The sequence below is a fragment of the Gossypium hirsutum genome, chromosome A09 (genome assembly GCF_007990345.1).
Source record: "Gossypium hirsutum isolate 1008001.06 chromosome A09, Gossypium_hirsutum_v2.1, whole genome shotgun sequence".
Taxonomy (NCBI): Eukaryota; Viridiplantae; Streptophyta; class Magnoliopsida; order Malvales; family Malvaceae; genus Gossypium; species Gossypium hirsutum.
Genome location: NC_053432.1, coordinates 77792318 through 77806875, shown reverse-complemented (window position 1 = coordinate 77806875; position 14558 = coordinate 77792318). Strand labels below are relative to the sequence as shown.

At 30.0% G+C, this 14558-nt stretch overlaps 1 protein-coding gene and 2 long non-coding RNA genes across 4 annotated transcripts; 1 reads left to right on the top strand and 2 right to left on the bottom strand.

Moving 5' to 3' along the window:
• Positions 1 to 3010: 3010 nt before the first annotated feature.
• On the bottom strand, positions 3011 to 5188 carry LOC107942406 (protein MOTHER of FT and TFL1). The gene is made up of 4 exons (XM_016876068.2): positions 4893 to 5188; positions 4667 to 4728; positions 4524 to 4564; positions 3011 to 3462 (listed from the first exon to the last, which is right to left on the bottom strand). Exons 1-4 carry the CDS (start codon positions 5085 to 5087, stop codon positions 3242 to 3244), a joined length of 519 nt encoding a protein of 172 aa, XP_016731557.1. The 5' UTR covers positions 5088 to 5188; the 3' UTR covers positions 3011 to 3241.
• A 5571-nt stretch (positions 5189 to 10759) lies between these two features.
• LOC107942405 (uncharacterized) lies at positions 10760 to 12001 on the top strand. Its single transcript, XR_001695837.2, has 2 exons — positions 10760 to 11428; positions 11740 to 12001. It is a non-coding gene; the product is annotated as an uncharacterized lncRNA (long non-coding RNA).
• A 1242-nt stretch (positions 12002 to 13243) lies between these two features.
• Positions 13244 to 14089, bottom strand: LOC121206244 (uncharacterized). 2 transcript variants are annotated; one of them, XR_005901303.1, is made up of 2 exons: positions 13800 to 14089; positions 13244 to 13631 (listed from the first exon to the last, which is right to left on the bottom strand). It is a non-coding gene; the product is annotated as an uncharacterized lncRNA (long non-coding RNA). The 2 variants fall into 2 exon arrangements; XR_005901302.1 differs by having other exon boundaries at positions 13244 to 13551.
• Between the last annotated feature and the right edge of the window lie 469 nt (positions 14090 to 14558).

Genomic DNA, 14558 nt, shown 5'->3' with positions numbered 1-14558 from the left:
AGGGTGCTAATCTTTCCTCGCACGTAACCGACTCCCGAACTCATTCTCTCAAGTTTCGTAGACCAAAGGCCCTGTTTTAGTAAACTAAAATCGATTTATTAAAACAAAGGTGATCCGATCACACCTGATAAAAGATTGGTGGCGACTCTCGTTTTAATTTTCACTTTCAAACAAAGTCGATCTCCGTTTTCAAAAGAATGGTTTCGACACCTAGACTCTAACACCAAATGATGCAGAAACTCGGGATTAAACTTTAAGAGCCAGAACAATCAACTCGAAGTTTATAACTTTTTATTACAACCTAAGTAACTTTTTGCAAGAGTAGTTATAGACCAAAGTTATTGGGTTCAAATATGAAAATTTCCAACAAAAATCAGATAATAAATCAATACAAAATAAATAATTAAAGAACTAAAGAAAAGAAACAAAAGATGATTGAATGATTGATGAAAAGAAGAAAGAAGATAAATAGTGTTGATCGCAAGGGCAAAGGCAAAAAAAATTTTTAGGGGGAGTTAGAATTAAATTGTATATTTTTATGATAGTAAAAATGTATTTTACCATTTCAATAGTCTATATCTTTATAATTTTTAAGGATTGAATCAATTTTTATCATTTTTGAGGGGCCAAAGTGAAATTTACTATTACTAATTTAAAATTTTATAAATTATAAAAGGACCTAAATAAAAAAAATCATTTTAGACGGACCAAGCCTTTGCCAACCCCTGGCTTCACCACTAGTTGATAACAAATAGTTGGATAGATAACCTAGCCTCCTTTATTGGACTTACACAAACAAAGAAAGAACTATATTGGTCTTTAATCAACCCTCCCAATTGACTTGAATTACGCAAGCTGGAATTATGATGAACCTCCTCTACAATCTTAAAGAATTGAAACAAAAGTTCTATCAAGAAAAATGAAAGAAACTAGTTTGTATGAAAAGATCCCTTAGAGTATTTTATTAAAAACAAAAAAGTCAAGCAAATACATCTATGGTGGCTATAGAAAACATAATACCATATGTATAGACCTAAACTACTTGAAAAATAAGGAAACAACCCTTCCTTAAAGCTAAATTAGTTTGAAATATTTAAAAAATTTGAAATGAATAAATCTCTAAAATAGAAACTTAATAAATATATTATTGGGTTATATATAATTAAATTTAATTTTTAAAATTGAACTCAATTTAAAAGCTAACTAAAGTCTAAAACACATTATTATCACTTTAATTACATCTAGAAAATTTTGTTTGCGTATTCTTCACCAAAACGGCTGTATCTTGAGCTCTCAAGCTTGAAATTTAATGTGTGTTTAGAAGCTAAGAGATAATTTTTTCATTGAAGACATCTCAAATTAAAAATGCATGGATCCATCCAAAAATATATTACAAATCGTTTAATTTTTTAAACTTAAAAATTAACAACTTTAACGAAATTAATTTAATAAATTTTAATCCACTCATCAACTTCACTCTTTTCCTTAGGTTCCGGGGTTACTTACTTGCTGAGAACTATGGGTGCAACTATTTGAGTTCCTTTTTCCATCAATGTTGGCCATAGTCCTGCATCGATCCCTCTTTCGCTAGTTTGCGAGCCACCATATTACTTTATCTAAAGACATGAGAGAGTCAGTAATGGTAAAACCTTCGAAGTAGAGCTTTACCATCTTCCACCAGAGGCTCGCTTGTTAATCTGTCAAATGTACTAGTTTTGAGTTTCTTGATTACATGCTTAAGAAATCTCCTTCAATTTTATGCCTTGGAAACCCCAAGTTAGTGGTCAAATGAAGCGCCCGATTACAAGCTAGTGCTTCTGTTGTAAAGGAATTACCCATCTTCCAATCTTGTTGTACACATGTAGCCATCACCAAGCCCATGTCATTTCTTTGGTAATGTAACATCTCTTACGGATTTAATAACAGATCCGAATAAGATAACAGACCCAAATAAGAAATATTAAATTAAATTTTTTTTGTAACATTCAAACAGCTTTTTAGGGTATTTAACAATAAGATCTTTAAATGTGAAAGTTTGTAACAACGAAGGGGATGCGAAAATAAGTAATCGAAATTTTATAACGATGATTACATGCCATTAGAAGATACGAAAACAATGGATATACAAAAATAAGTATTCACTAAAGCAAAAGAAAGTAAACATTAAATATTTTTTTTATCTACCTTTTAATTGGAAGTATGGGCAATGAAAGTTAAATTAAACATTAACAAAAACATAAACACGAGAAATTTGAAAGTGAGTAATAGTTGATTTTTTTTTTTTGCTTCAACCAAGTTTTTCTTTATTTATTTATTTTTGGCTTCAATCAAGTATGTGGATTTTTTTTTGAATTTTGTAAATTAGGGAAGAAAATCTTGTAAAAGAATGACCATTTTTAGGTTTGGACTTGAAAGTTTGTAAAATAATGACCATTTTTTGTAAATTTTTTAGATTCTTTTACATATATATATTTTGAAGTTTTAGAAATTTTTTATTTAACCATTTAAATTAATGCTCCACATAATCATTTTAATGGGACGGAGAAATTAATTTATACATTTCGAAATATATATAAACTAATTTATTCATTCTTTTAATAAATGAGCCGAAATTCAATTGTTCTCTAAATACAAAGATTTCCTTAATATTTTATCTCTTTTTTTCTATCATCTATTATTAATAAATTAATATAATTTTGTTGTTATTAAAAGTAAAATAAAATCACTATTTTTAAAAACTTTTGTGTCATCATTTAGTCGGTGATCTAATTACATGAATTTTTGTACCATCATCTAATCCGGGAATCCATTGATAAATATTGTACAATGAATAAATGGTGAGCGAATTAAATATAAATCCTAAAAAGATATCTATCCCTTTTTACGTGCGACAGAAACATGATTAAAGAATGTTAATTATCCTATCGTCTTCATCATCTTGATCACAACAAATGCACCAAATATATTATATATTATAGATTAAACGTTGACAAATAAAAAAGAGAGAGTATAATTTAAGGACTTGATTAACTCAAATTAGAATAAGGAAGCTCAGTTAATCGGCATAAAAGTTCGATAACTTAGCATCAAATATAAACCCAACAAAGAGACATACACTTCTCAAACGTACGTACTAGGACTACACTTGGCCAAAGCTAATTTATAAAGTTAAAGAGTCGAACCAGTTTTATATTTATATATTTTTTATATATATGTAGAGTGAGAAGTGTGCGTGGGAGATTCAACGCCTTCGGCTGACGGGCTCTTTTTGGGCGTTGAAATAGACAGTAGCCACAGGCAGTCCCAAGTTGAGGTGGTCAGCGAAAAATCGAGTGCTGAAGTTAGCTCTTGTCGCCGGTTGCTGCACCGCACCCAACGGGCCCTTTTGTTGGAACAGCACCAGTATGTAGCGATGTATGCCTACTGGAGGCCGTGGACCCATGTATGCCAGGATTTCCTTCCCTGAAATTGAATAATCTCCCACTCATAGTAAACTAATGTGCTTAAACCCCCAACCTTATATCATTATAATTTAGGATTAAACATCACAAGCCTGACACATCATGCAAATTAGAGTTGGGCAAACTATATGTTCAATTTACAACATGTCCGTATTAAATCTTCCTATTTTATTGATAAGAGTTATTAAGACTATAAATATCTTATATATCCCATCTCAACTATGAGTATATTATATAAGGTGGGTCAATATTGTGTCCCGATGGAAGCCACGAGGACAGTGTAGTTACATGGCATGTGGCATATATACAAGAGAATCCAAAGCATGGATGGGCTGCTACTTGTTGTTGAAACAACTAACCATGTGTCAGATGTGTGATGCATGCAATTGCAATCCCAAATACAAATAGGAAAATATTGGGTTGCAGAAAGAGCCAAAATAAGATATTTAATTATATTAATTACATGCAGATGCAGATGCAGATTGCAGTGAGTGTCAGTGATATATAGATTACATAGTAAAAGGAATTTTGGGGGCGGACAACATTTGTTAGGGTTGTATTGGATCTTTGACAGATTTAACAATGAATTCAACTCAAATTCTACTGCTGCACATTGCAAATTGTTTATCTAAGCTCTATGCTAGATGTATTTTCAACACCCATTTTTTTCTTTTTTATTAATTATTCTAGTAAACACATACACATTTTCTTGTGTCATTTAACCTAGTATGAGATGATTTTTCAAACAACTTTGTTGTTTAATTTTGTACTCATAATTTTCTAAAAATAGATATAACCCACTTTGATTTAATAAGAAAACCAGATTATAATTGTCTCGGAAAATTTTCCCTCGGGATGCATGCATGCATGCAAGAATTGGTTTAATCTTGGCTGAGATAAAAGAGAATGAAAAGAAAATCACAGTAAATATCATCATAAATAATTCTGCTAAAATTTATTTTCTTTACAGCAGAATCAATCGAAATAATAAAGTTAAAAATACGGCAATATTCTGAAGAGGGTATAATAAGACAATATAAATACATAGAGAGTTGTTTATACCTCGAGTGGGGTTGGTTCCTCCAGGAATGTCAGACACGATCCTGAAACAGCGATGAAAGCAAATTGCGTGATGGTTTACGAAATGATCAGCAACATGATTACAAAATATTTTCTCAAAAACAAGGGGGGAAAAAACAACGTACCAGTGAACCCATTCACGCATGGTTGGCTCGCTGGGACTTGGCGCATCAGGGTCAGTCATCACCTGGTTTAAATCATCATCAGCATGCATCATTAATTGTCAGCCTCACTCAGAGACATATCAACAAGCATTAAACAATCATACCCTCCCTCTCTCTTAAACAAATTACACTAAAAACAGTGCAGAAAGAGAACCCAATTCCCAATTGGTAAAAAAAAAAAACGAACCAAAGTATAAAACTGGTCAGGAAGGCCATCGATGGCAACTTTGGGAGGGTTGATAGCCATAGAAGGCTTAATATCACATCCGTTAGAGACGTGCTTGGAACCATAGTAGACGGACATGGTGACGGTGGGAACGAACATGTCGACAACATCGCCAATGACACGACCAACAACGAGAGGATCAACGGAGGCAGCCATGGGAGAAAGAGGAGTGGGGGTGGGGTGCAGTGTGGAAGAAAGAAGGGAGAGTATATAAAGAGGTGTGAAAGGGGGGAGAAGGGTGGGGTTAGATTAGTGTGACGTAGGTGGCATGCATAGGCCATTAAAAAGTTCTTGCAGGCAGTTACTGCCACGTGCGTTCCCTCCCAGCTGTGAAAAAAACCTCCCTGCTTTTCATTTTCTTTTTGTAGCCTACTAAAGCAACCAAATTATGCAACAAATTGCTACATTTATTTTTTTTTATAATTCCCAAATTTTCAATGGAAAAATTTGTTATTAAAATATTCCTAATTTAAGCTTGTAAAATTTCAAAGTATAATTTTTTTTGAATAAAATATGTTTGGAGTACTCTGCAATTGAAAATGTAACAAATGTGTGATTTATTTATATATTAAACTTTTTCTTTACTATATATAACCGTTTATGGAATTTTAAATTTTATTTTTGTATAACATAATTTTTCATTAAAAAAAATTTGCAGTGTTGATTATAAGTTCTGATTAATTTTTTTTTTAAAGCATAGTTAAAATTACTTATAATCTCTTCTCAACCTATTGATATGAATACTTCGGTGCACTCAAACCTACGTCCTCTTATATTGGCTGTAATGTCTATACCAATTGAGTTAATATTCAATCAGGTTGAAAGGATTTTTTTTTATCAAAGTACCCGATGCATTTATTAAATTTGAAAAGACTAAACAAAGCCTAAAACCTTGCATCGCATCCAGCTGTCAAACTACCAGCAGTCCGAATGGGAGGTGCCTTGGGGCTCTTAAAACAATAAACAACATTCCTAAAAAACATACATTAAGAAATGGAGAACTAAAACGTCCTAAACACGCAAAGCAAAAAAAAAAACAGTCCTAATAGCAGTTTAGCCTTTTCCGAATTTATTCTCTCCTTTCTGCATCAGATGATGAAAAGTGTGAGAACTGGTAACCCTCAATCTAAAATCCTTAACTATTCGAATCTTCCATTCTCACAACCCACTGAGATTCTTCAAAGTTTCAAAAAGCCCTACAATTCTCCGGTTTAAGTGCACAACTCTTTCACCAGGCATCTGCTAGCCTCTGTCATCATCCTTCATTGATTATATTTACTTTTTTTGACAGCATGTTTAAAATTACTCATAGTCCATTCCCAACCCATAGATAAGAAGATAATGCGCTTCAAGCACTCGAACTCACATCCTCTCATATTGGCTACAATACTCATACCAATCAGGTTAAGATTCAATGAGCTTAAAAGGAAAATTTTAAATATAATATTTGATTAAAATCTACTATTAATTTTGTACTATATGTAAGTTATAGGTTTAATTTCTGTATTTGAATTTGATTATTTTTAGTCAATATGTTTTTAGAATTTTAAAATTTCAATTCTAAACAACAGTAACTACCAAATTCATTAAATTAACATTTTCTATATCTAAAATCTAATGTAACAAACATACTATCTTAATATAAATTTAATATAATACTATGTTATTTTGTTATTTTAAATTTTAAAAAATATAAAATTAAAATATAAAACTTAAGCTCTAGTGAGAAAACACTCCCATTTAACAAAATTCTTTTATCATCTTGACCCTTTATTTTAACCATTTTATTTAAAAATAAAATCATAATAACTTTTATATACTCATAAATTTAATTTTTTTAGTACAATCTAATAGTTACATATATATTATCATTATAAGGTTATTACTAATTAATTAAACAAATAATATAAATAAATACAAAATATGATCTGATATTATTTATTTTTAATTAATAATAATAAAATTATTATATACCATAATATAAATTTAATAAATTTTTAATATTTGGTAAGTTTACAAAATAAATTGAAATTTTCATTGTATATGTATATATTTTAATTTTTTGATTCAATGTATTTAATGGTCAATTTTTTTCGTTACAAAAATTCATCTCACCAACTCAATTAAGGATTTAAATAATAGTAATTATAGATATAAACGTGATAGAGGAAATACAAATTCAATTATATATTGATTTTTATAAATAAAAAGAATTAAAATAATATCAAATAATCTAATTTATTTTTTTTCTAATTGATTTACTCATGGTATCAATTTAATTAGTGATTTAAATAATAATATAAATTATTTAAAATTAAAATTTATTATTTCAATAACTTTATTTTCAAATTAACCCACGTGTCAAACTTTTTAAATATAGTTTGAATAAAAAATATGAGTAAATCCATATTACTTTAAAATGAAAATACGTGGAAAAAATATGAAAATCAACGTACAATATATTTTTTCAAATTTGTCTTTACTTTCTTTTCCTTTCTTTTTCTTCATTTTTTTTCCCTTTTCTTTTGCCTCTTTCCTTTTTTCCCACTCAACGCAAACGTAAAAAAATTGACAACTGTTCCATACATGGAATGCAGCCAGAAATTTTGTGTTAAGATCTAAGGGATCGAAATAGAAATTAAACAATTTAAGGGCCTAAAGTTAAATATTGTGTGTGAAAATAGTTTAAATTGATTTTTTTTTGAAAGTTCAGAATACTTTTTTTTAAATTCAACTATTAATATTAGGAAAGGTTAAAATTAAATATTTCTTTTAAACAAGAAAAAAACAGCATCAATTGTAAATTAATAGTAGGATTCGAGTTGGATAACCGAAAACATCATGTCAAAGGGTGAATTTTTCATCAGATTAGCTAATGTATCAGCAGCAAGATTCAGGTTCTTTAAGTACTTGCTTAAAGATTACTTTCCACTCGCGCCTACACAATGAACATGAAGAATACTAAAAAGTGTAATAGTTTTTCTTAGAATTATCTGAAAATCATAGTATTAACAAGTGTTGAATGTAGTGGTAAGATATGTTATTGGGAGGGATAGCAACGAGCCTTGAACATGGACTATAAAATGAACATGAAGAATACTAAAAAAAAAAATCTAAAAACCTTAGTTTTTAGACACTAATAAAATAATATATATATTAGAAATGCTATCACACACATATGCATGTGAAAACCAAAGATTTAGAACAAAAATGTGTGCTTAAAAATAACACAATAAACAAGAAAACATATTGTCGAAACCATTTTTTTGTTTTAAAAAATGGGGATCTACTTTTTGAAAACAGAACGTGGAGTCTCCACCAATATTTTTGTTTAGATGTGATTGGCACACCTGATAAAACATTTTATTCCATTTAAATCAATTTTGGCCTACATAAATTTGAGAAAATGGGTTCGAGAGCCGGTTACGTATGAGGAAGGATTAGCACCCTCATTAAGCCCAAAATTGGTACCAAATTGATTAAGTACTGTCCTTATGTCTGAGATTTGAAACTATTTTTGAAATATGGTTTCCTCGAAAACATTTGAATAGCTCAAGTTGATCGTCAAAATTCTTTTGTTTCAAAGGAATGCAACATCATATCCAACATGCTAGGACACGATCCTTTATTCCCTCAAGAGCACGATAAATTTTCGACTTTCAAAAATTTATACGTTGAAAATTACAACAAGATGCCCAATCATTTAGTCCAACGAAAAATCGAAACCCAGCACGGTAAGGCACGATTCCTCGAATTCCCAAACATAGAACATCCCCTTGTTTTAGAATTTAAAAAATACGAATGAAATTCTAAAGGAATGTTTGATGATTTTGGATAAGCGAGAAATCGAAACCCAGCACGATAGGGCACGGTTCCCCGAATTTTCAAGCAACAAACATTGCATTGTTTTAGAATTTTAAAAAAAGTGAAATTCTAAAGGAATGTTTGATTATTTTGAATAAACAGGAAATTGAAACCTAGCACGGTAGGGCACGATTCCCAAATTTTCAAATATCAAACATTACCTTTGTTTTAGAGAATTTTTAAACGAGTAATTATAAAACCAGCTTGGAATGCATTAATTTGACTTGAAATAAGTATGGAATAATTAATTTTAAAGAGTTGGAAACTATAAAGTGATATTTGTAAACCCAAAAGGAAAAATAAAAACCGTAAGATAATAGGCATGTATGAAGTACTATGATGGATGAATGAATATAATACATTTAATCAACTAACAAAATAAACAATTAAATTCAACCAATCTAAGAAAATATTATCAATTTTCTAAGCATGAATAAAGAATGATCCATATAATAGAAATACAAAACGGAAATAATACACAACGATAATATACATAGCCTAATACAACACAATTAAATGCCAAATATGCAAAACAAAATGAGAATTTAAAAATGTATGAGACAAATTTAAAAGAGTGAACACATAATATATTATAAATGGATTATTGAATTTGAAACTATTTGTAAAAACAAGCTAAGGATATATATGCATTCATTAAAATATGCGTTATAGAATGAAATTTTTTAAATCAAATAGTATATGCATGTAAAAATGTTTATTAAAATACACTCAATAAAGAAAAAATTGATAATATGTAGAATGTGAAAGTATAGCAATGATACATAATAAGATATAACTTAGAGAAATACACATAATAGGTTCACAAAATATATATATATATATAAATAGATTTGGGAGTTATTAGTCGTAAAAAAAATTGCATGAAATTAATAATGTATATAAGACTAAGTTAATTTTTCTATAAGTCGTATATGTAACAGATTTAAAAAAAATAAAAAAAATAATAACATATATAGTAAGAAAACTATATCTATAAACACACGAATTTAAATGATGTATAAATCAAATATAAATACCAATATATATATATATGTATATACATATAATAATAATGTAAAAAAAATAGGATGTGTGTGATTTTTTTTTTAAATAACATCAATACATACTATGTAAATAAATTTAAAAGAAATTACGTATGCAAAATATAGTGAGATTAATAATGTACATAGAATATAAAAGGAGAGTAAAAACATATTGTAAAATGTGAGATTAGGAAACACTTTTACATATATAGATTTAAAAACATGTATATATACATAAATAAATTTAGGAGGAAAAATATATGCGAGAATAACATGGGATTAAATACGTATATAGGATTAAACTAGTTTGACTATAGATCATACATGTACAAACATAAAAACATTTGAATGGAATATTATGTAAATAATTAAAACAATATGATGTAAAAAAGAACTTCAAAATAATAATTCTTATAAAAAAACAAAGTAAGATTATTAAAAGGTTTAACACACACATGGAGGAAACTAAAAGGATATTAAAGTTATAATGAACAAAAGACTCCATTGAAATAATGTATGTATAAATATATATAAAATATTTAAACGAGATATTGCACAAAACGTTAACATGATATGAAAAAAATACTTTAAAATAATTGTACAAATAAAAACGAAGCAAAAACATTAAAGTGAATCAACATATAAAATATCAAATGAATCTTAAAATAATAAGTTGTATACAATTAGTGAAAACGAATTTAAACACATAGTTCGCAAGACAATTTAAAAAAACAATATATATGTATAAAAGAGAAACAAACAAAAGAAATAATAATAAATAAAGTATATGAAAAATGAATAAATAAATAAATAATAAAAGGATTAAAATCGAACCAATCATGGGCTAAATTGAAATAAAAATGAAATTAGAGATAAAAACTAAAACTGAATAAAAAACGGGGTCGAAAATAAAAATAGTAAGGTTTGAGGACTGATCAGGAAATTGTTCCTCAAGTCCTTTGCGCATCGTTTCATGCAGGACTGAAAAAAATCAGACACGAAAACCTGGGGCAAAATAAAAAAAAAACGAAAAAAAAGAAGAAAAGGATCAAGTCGATAATCGCAGAGGAGCGGAGGGATCAAAGCTGGAAATTTGTCGGGTCCCAAAACGCTGCGTTAAGGCACGGACCCATTTGCAAACGCATGCGAACTTCAGAACCAAATTAAAAAATGAAACAAAATAGGCGGGGGGCAATTGAATGCTCATGCGAAAAGGGGAGGGCCCATCGTGAAATTATACCCTCAGCGCAGAAACACGCGGATCCCAGGGGCAAAGAACCGGATCGGGTCGGGTCACAGGGTTCCAAACGGCGTCGTTTTTATACCATGGGAATTGGCTTATGCGGTGCCGTTTTTTTGCTTCCTCATAAAGGCCAAATCATGCCTTTATTCAGCCAAACAGACACCAAAGAACCCTAGCCTCTCTATTTCATCGTTTCAGCCGAAATCCAACATTCCCCTAGGAGCCGATCGGCCACCATGAACGGCGACCAAACCGTCCGAGCCTCAGACCCGTTTTTTTCCGTTTTAGACCTTTTCTTTACTCCGATTTCGACGAAGAAGAAGAAGTCTTATGGCATATTTACGAAGGTAAAGCTTCGTTTTCTTTTTCGTTTCTCTTTTATTCTATTATGCTAAAAATACATGCCAAATCTAAAGGGAACAAATAGAACAGATTCAAAAGAAAAAAAGAGAGGCACTCGAAATCACCTTCTTGATTTTTGACTGCCTTTTTTATTTCAATATTTTGTGTTTTTTTTCGTAACCATACAATCTGTTTTTGTTTGGGCTTTATAGCCGAAAATCGATTGATTTCCTATTGCTATTGTCTATCTCTGCATGTTTTCTTTGTTTGCCTTTGCGTGTTGCACTTTCTGTTCCCCTTTATGGTCTGTTTGCAGGTTGGGAGGAGGGTCAACGAGAGAGGCTTCCGTTTTGGTGCAAAGGACCGGCAAAGCCTATCCTCGAGTGTCGAATGCGCTGCTGAAGCACATGGGCAGTAGAGGGGAGGCGCGGCGCTGAGGCTAGCTAGGGTTTCGGCTAGCTGAGACCCAATTTGGACATTGGGCCTATTGGGCCGATTGGGTTAGGGGTTTAGGGTCTGTTTGTAAAATGGGTAGGATCTTGTGTTTGGGTTTTATGTAAAATGGACTATCTTTATTATTTTTGGTTTTTGTTTAAACGGGCCGGGTAAATTTGGGCCTGTACATATATGGTTTGAAACGAATTAATCATAAAAACACATCAAATATGTACGATATTAGAATAAAAAATAGATTAAATTATAAGTAAAATGAAATTTAAACACATAAATACATCGGATAAATAATATTAAATGTACTATAATTATTTATTATGATTTTGTCATCAATTTTGAGTTAACGTCGAGTTGATTTGTGACATCTAACTCAATAAGCAATTTAAATGATATATACAATTAATAGAGATAATAAATTATTATATTAAAATAAAAATGTGTAAAATATATTAAATGAAGCTTTGGTTGACTAGTAAATTAAATTTTTTACTAATCAGATTGATGTGGATTTAAATCTTATCATATATATATTTTTGTTGATTTTTTATTAAAATGAATAGACTAAAATACCTTTAAATAATATAATGTATTTTAATTATATATATATTTTTTGTAATTTCTCTTAGAAATCAACTTAATCAAGATTTTAAATAATAGAATAGATATATTTTATATATAGTAAGGTATTGGTGCGTTTTAGGTAAGTTATAATTTTTTTTATTAATTTTTCTTTTGACACGTGAACAACTTTAAATATATCAAATTTTTTTTGTACTTCAAATTTTTAATTGATTACTTATTGGTTTTCTCCATAAAATTACTCATCATTTATTATGTAAAATTAAATATAATAAATTAAATAAATAGAGTTAAAGTTTCTAACTAAAAAGAAGTAACTTTCATGATATCTAAATCCATGACCCTTTCAGAAAAGTTTATACAATAGACTATATTTCTTTACTTTGATATTTTTAATTATTTTTTACTTTAATTAACTTGAATTTTAGTTTCTTAGATCAAATCTTGCAAAATTAAAAAATTAACTTAAATGGTTCTTTTTTAGATTGTCTAAAATTTTACAGAAATATTTTTATGCATTTATCCATATTTAAGTTATTTATGATGTGTCAATATTTTTATTAGTGTATAAAAATTAATTTAAAAAAAATAATTCTAATATAAATGATTCGGTGAACAACTTTTTAAAAGCAGGCCAGCAATTACACTCATCCTAATTCTAAAAAGAAAAGAATACTTAGAATGGAATATATGGAAAGAGGTTTGAATCAAATGTAGATGTGCATGCTTGCGAGATTCAATTTGTATTTTGTTTGGGATTGTAACATAATTGGAATAAATCACTTCTGTTCTCTTTAATCAAATTTTATTCAACATAACACTCAAGTACTTACTTTTTAGAAGGAGAAAAATTGCTTTCCTGATAAAGCAATTTTCCTTTCCATCAAGCTTTCGTCCTTGAGTGGAACTTTCTAAGACCTTCTCATACTTTGAATGACCCTCCCTTTTCACAACATTTTATAATCCTCTTTCCGTCACCTACATTTGGCTTCTCTTTCTCTAAAGCGTTTTTTAGTTTCCTCATCTTTCTTGCGTTGGTTTGCATGACCTTGGACAACGACAGCAAAGAAGCCATAAAAAGACAGTGCCGGGTGACCTAGAAAATGAAACATTGATCACACTTGAGTTGGAATCATACGTTAAAGTCGATGGTCGAATCAGGGGAATTTCGTTGATCTGCAAAGTGTTATATGATTGTGAAATAAATAAATAAATAAATAAAACATAGGTATGGCTATGGGCGGTTGAAGATCCTTGCGAAATGCGGGACCTTGAAATTAGAAACATGTTACTGTTTGTGTTTAATAGAGAGAGGGAACAAAAGAAGCTAACTGGGTCAGCCACCTGATCACTTGATCCTCAAAGAGAGGAAGCATCAAGGAGGTTCATCTTTCAACATCTACATCTAGCAAAGAACCAAAGGCTCATGGGACCAAATGTGGGTCTTAAAGTTGAAAATCCTCAACCCAACAACAACTTCAAGCTTCGCAAAACTGATAACGATCTTATTACGGTAGTCTTTGAACATGAAAGGTTTGTGTTATGCATGTGGAAGGTTAGGTCACGCCTTTAAAAGTTGGAGGTCCACCACAAAAAAATCAAGGTGGAAAAGATTTATGGTGACTAGATTCGTGCCTTACCCATCAGCAAAAAGGGGTTTGGTGATCAAGCAAACCTTAGCCATAGCGAAGATGATGACGAGGATGATGAAGTGAAAATGCCGGTGGGAAATGAAGTTCACGCACGAGAAGGAAATGTGAGAGAAACGAAATATCAGGACTGGAAAATCTTTTGCACATTAAAAATGGAAGGAGCTAGTGAGGTAGACATTCAAAATGACCTGAGAAAGCATTAATGCAATCCGATGGAAAGGAGCCAGAGAGGATAGCTGGCGCGAATGTCTCGGATAAGATTCGATAATATCCAATGCATATTTAATCATCATTCACAAATTGATTTCTATAATATTTAATAAATGAATCCTACACATTTGAATGGTAATTATTGGATATTAATGGATAATAAAATAATGAAGTGAATCTTAAGCCATGGTTGTATGGTACTTATTGCTTATATCATTGGTTGAGAGTCATTGCTTATATA

What these genes read in the sequence shown, in the direction of transcription:
- LOC107942406 (XM_016876068.2), bottom strand. Translation starts at nt 5,087, where the DNA reads ATGGCTGCCTCCGTTGATCCTCTCGTTGTTGGTCGTGTCATTGGCGAT. An exon ending in ATGCGTGAATGGGTTCACTG is followed by an intron (nt 4,565 to 4,666) that starts GTACGTTGTTTT and finishes TCGCTGTTTCAG; the next exon opens with GATCGTGTCTGACATTCCTG. An exon ending in AGGAACCAACCCCACTCGAG is followed by an intron (nt 3,463 to 4,523) that starts GTATAAACAACT and finishes ATTCAATTTCAG; the next exon opens with GGAAGGAAATCCTGGCATAC.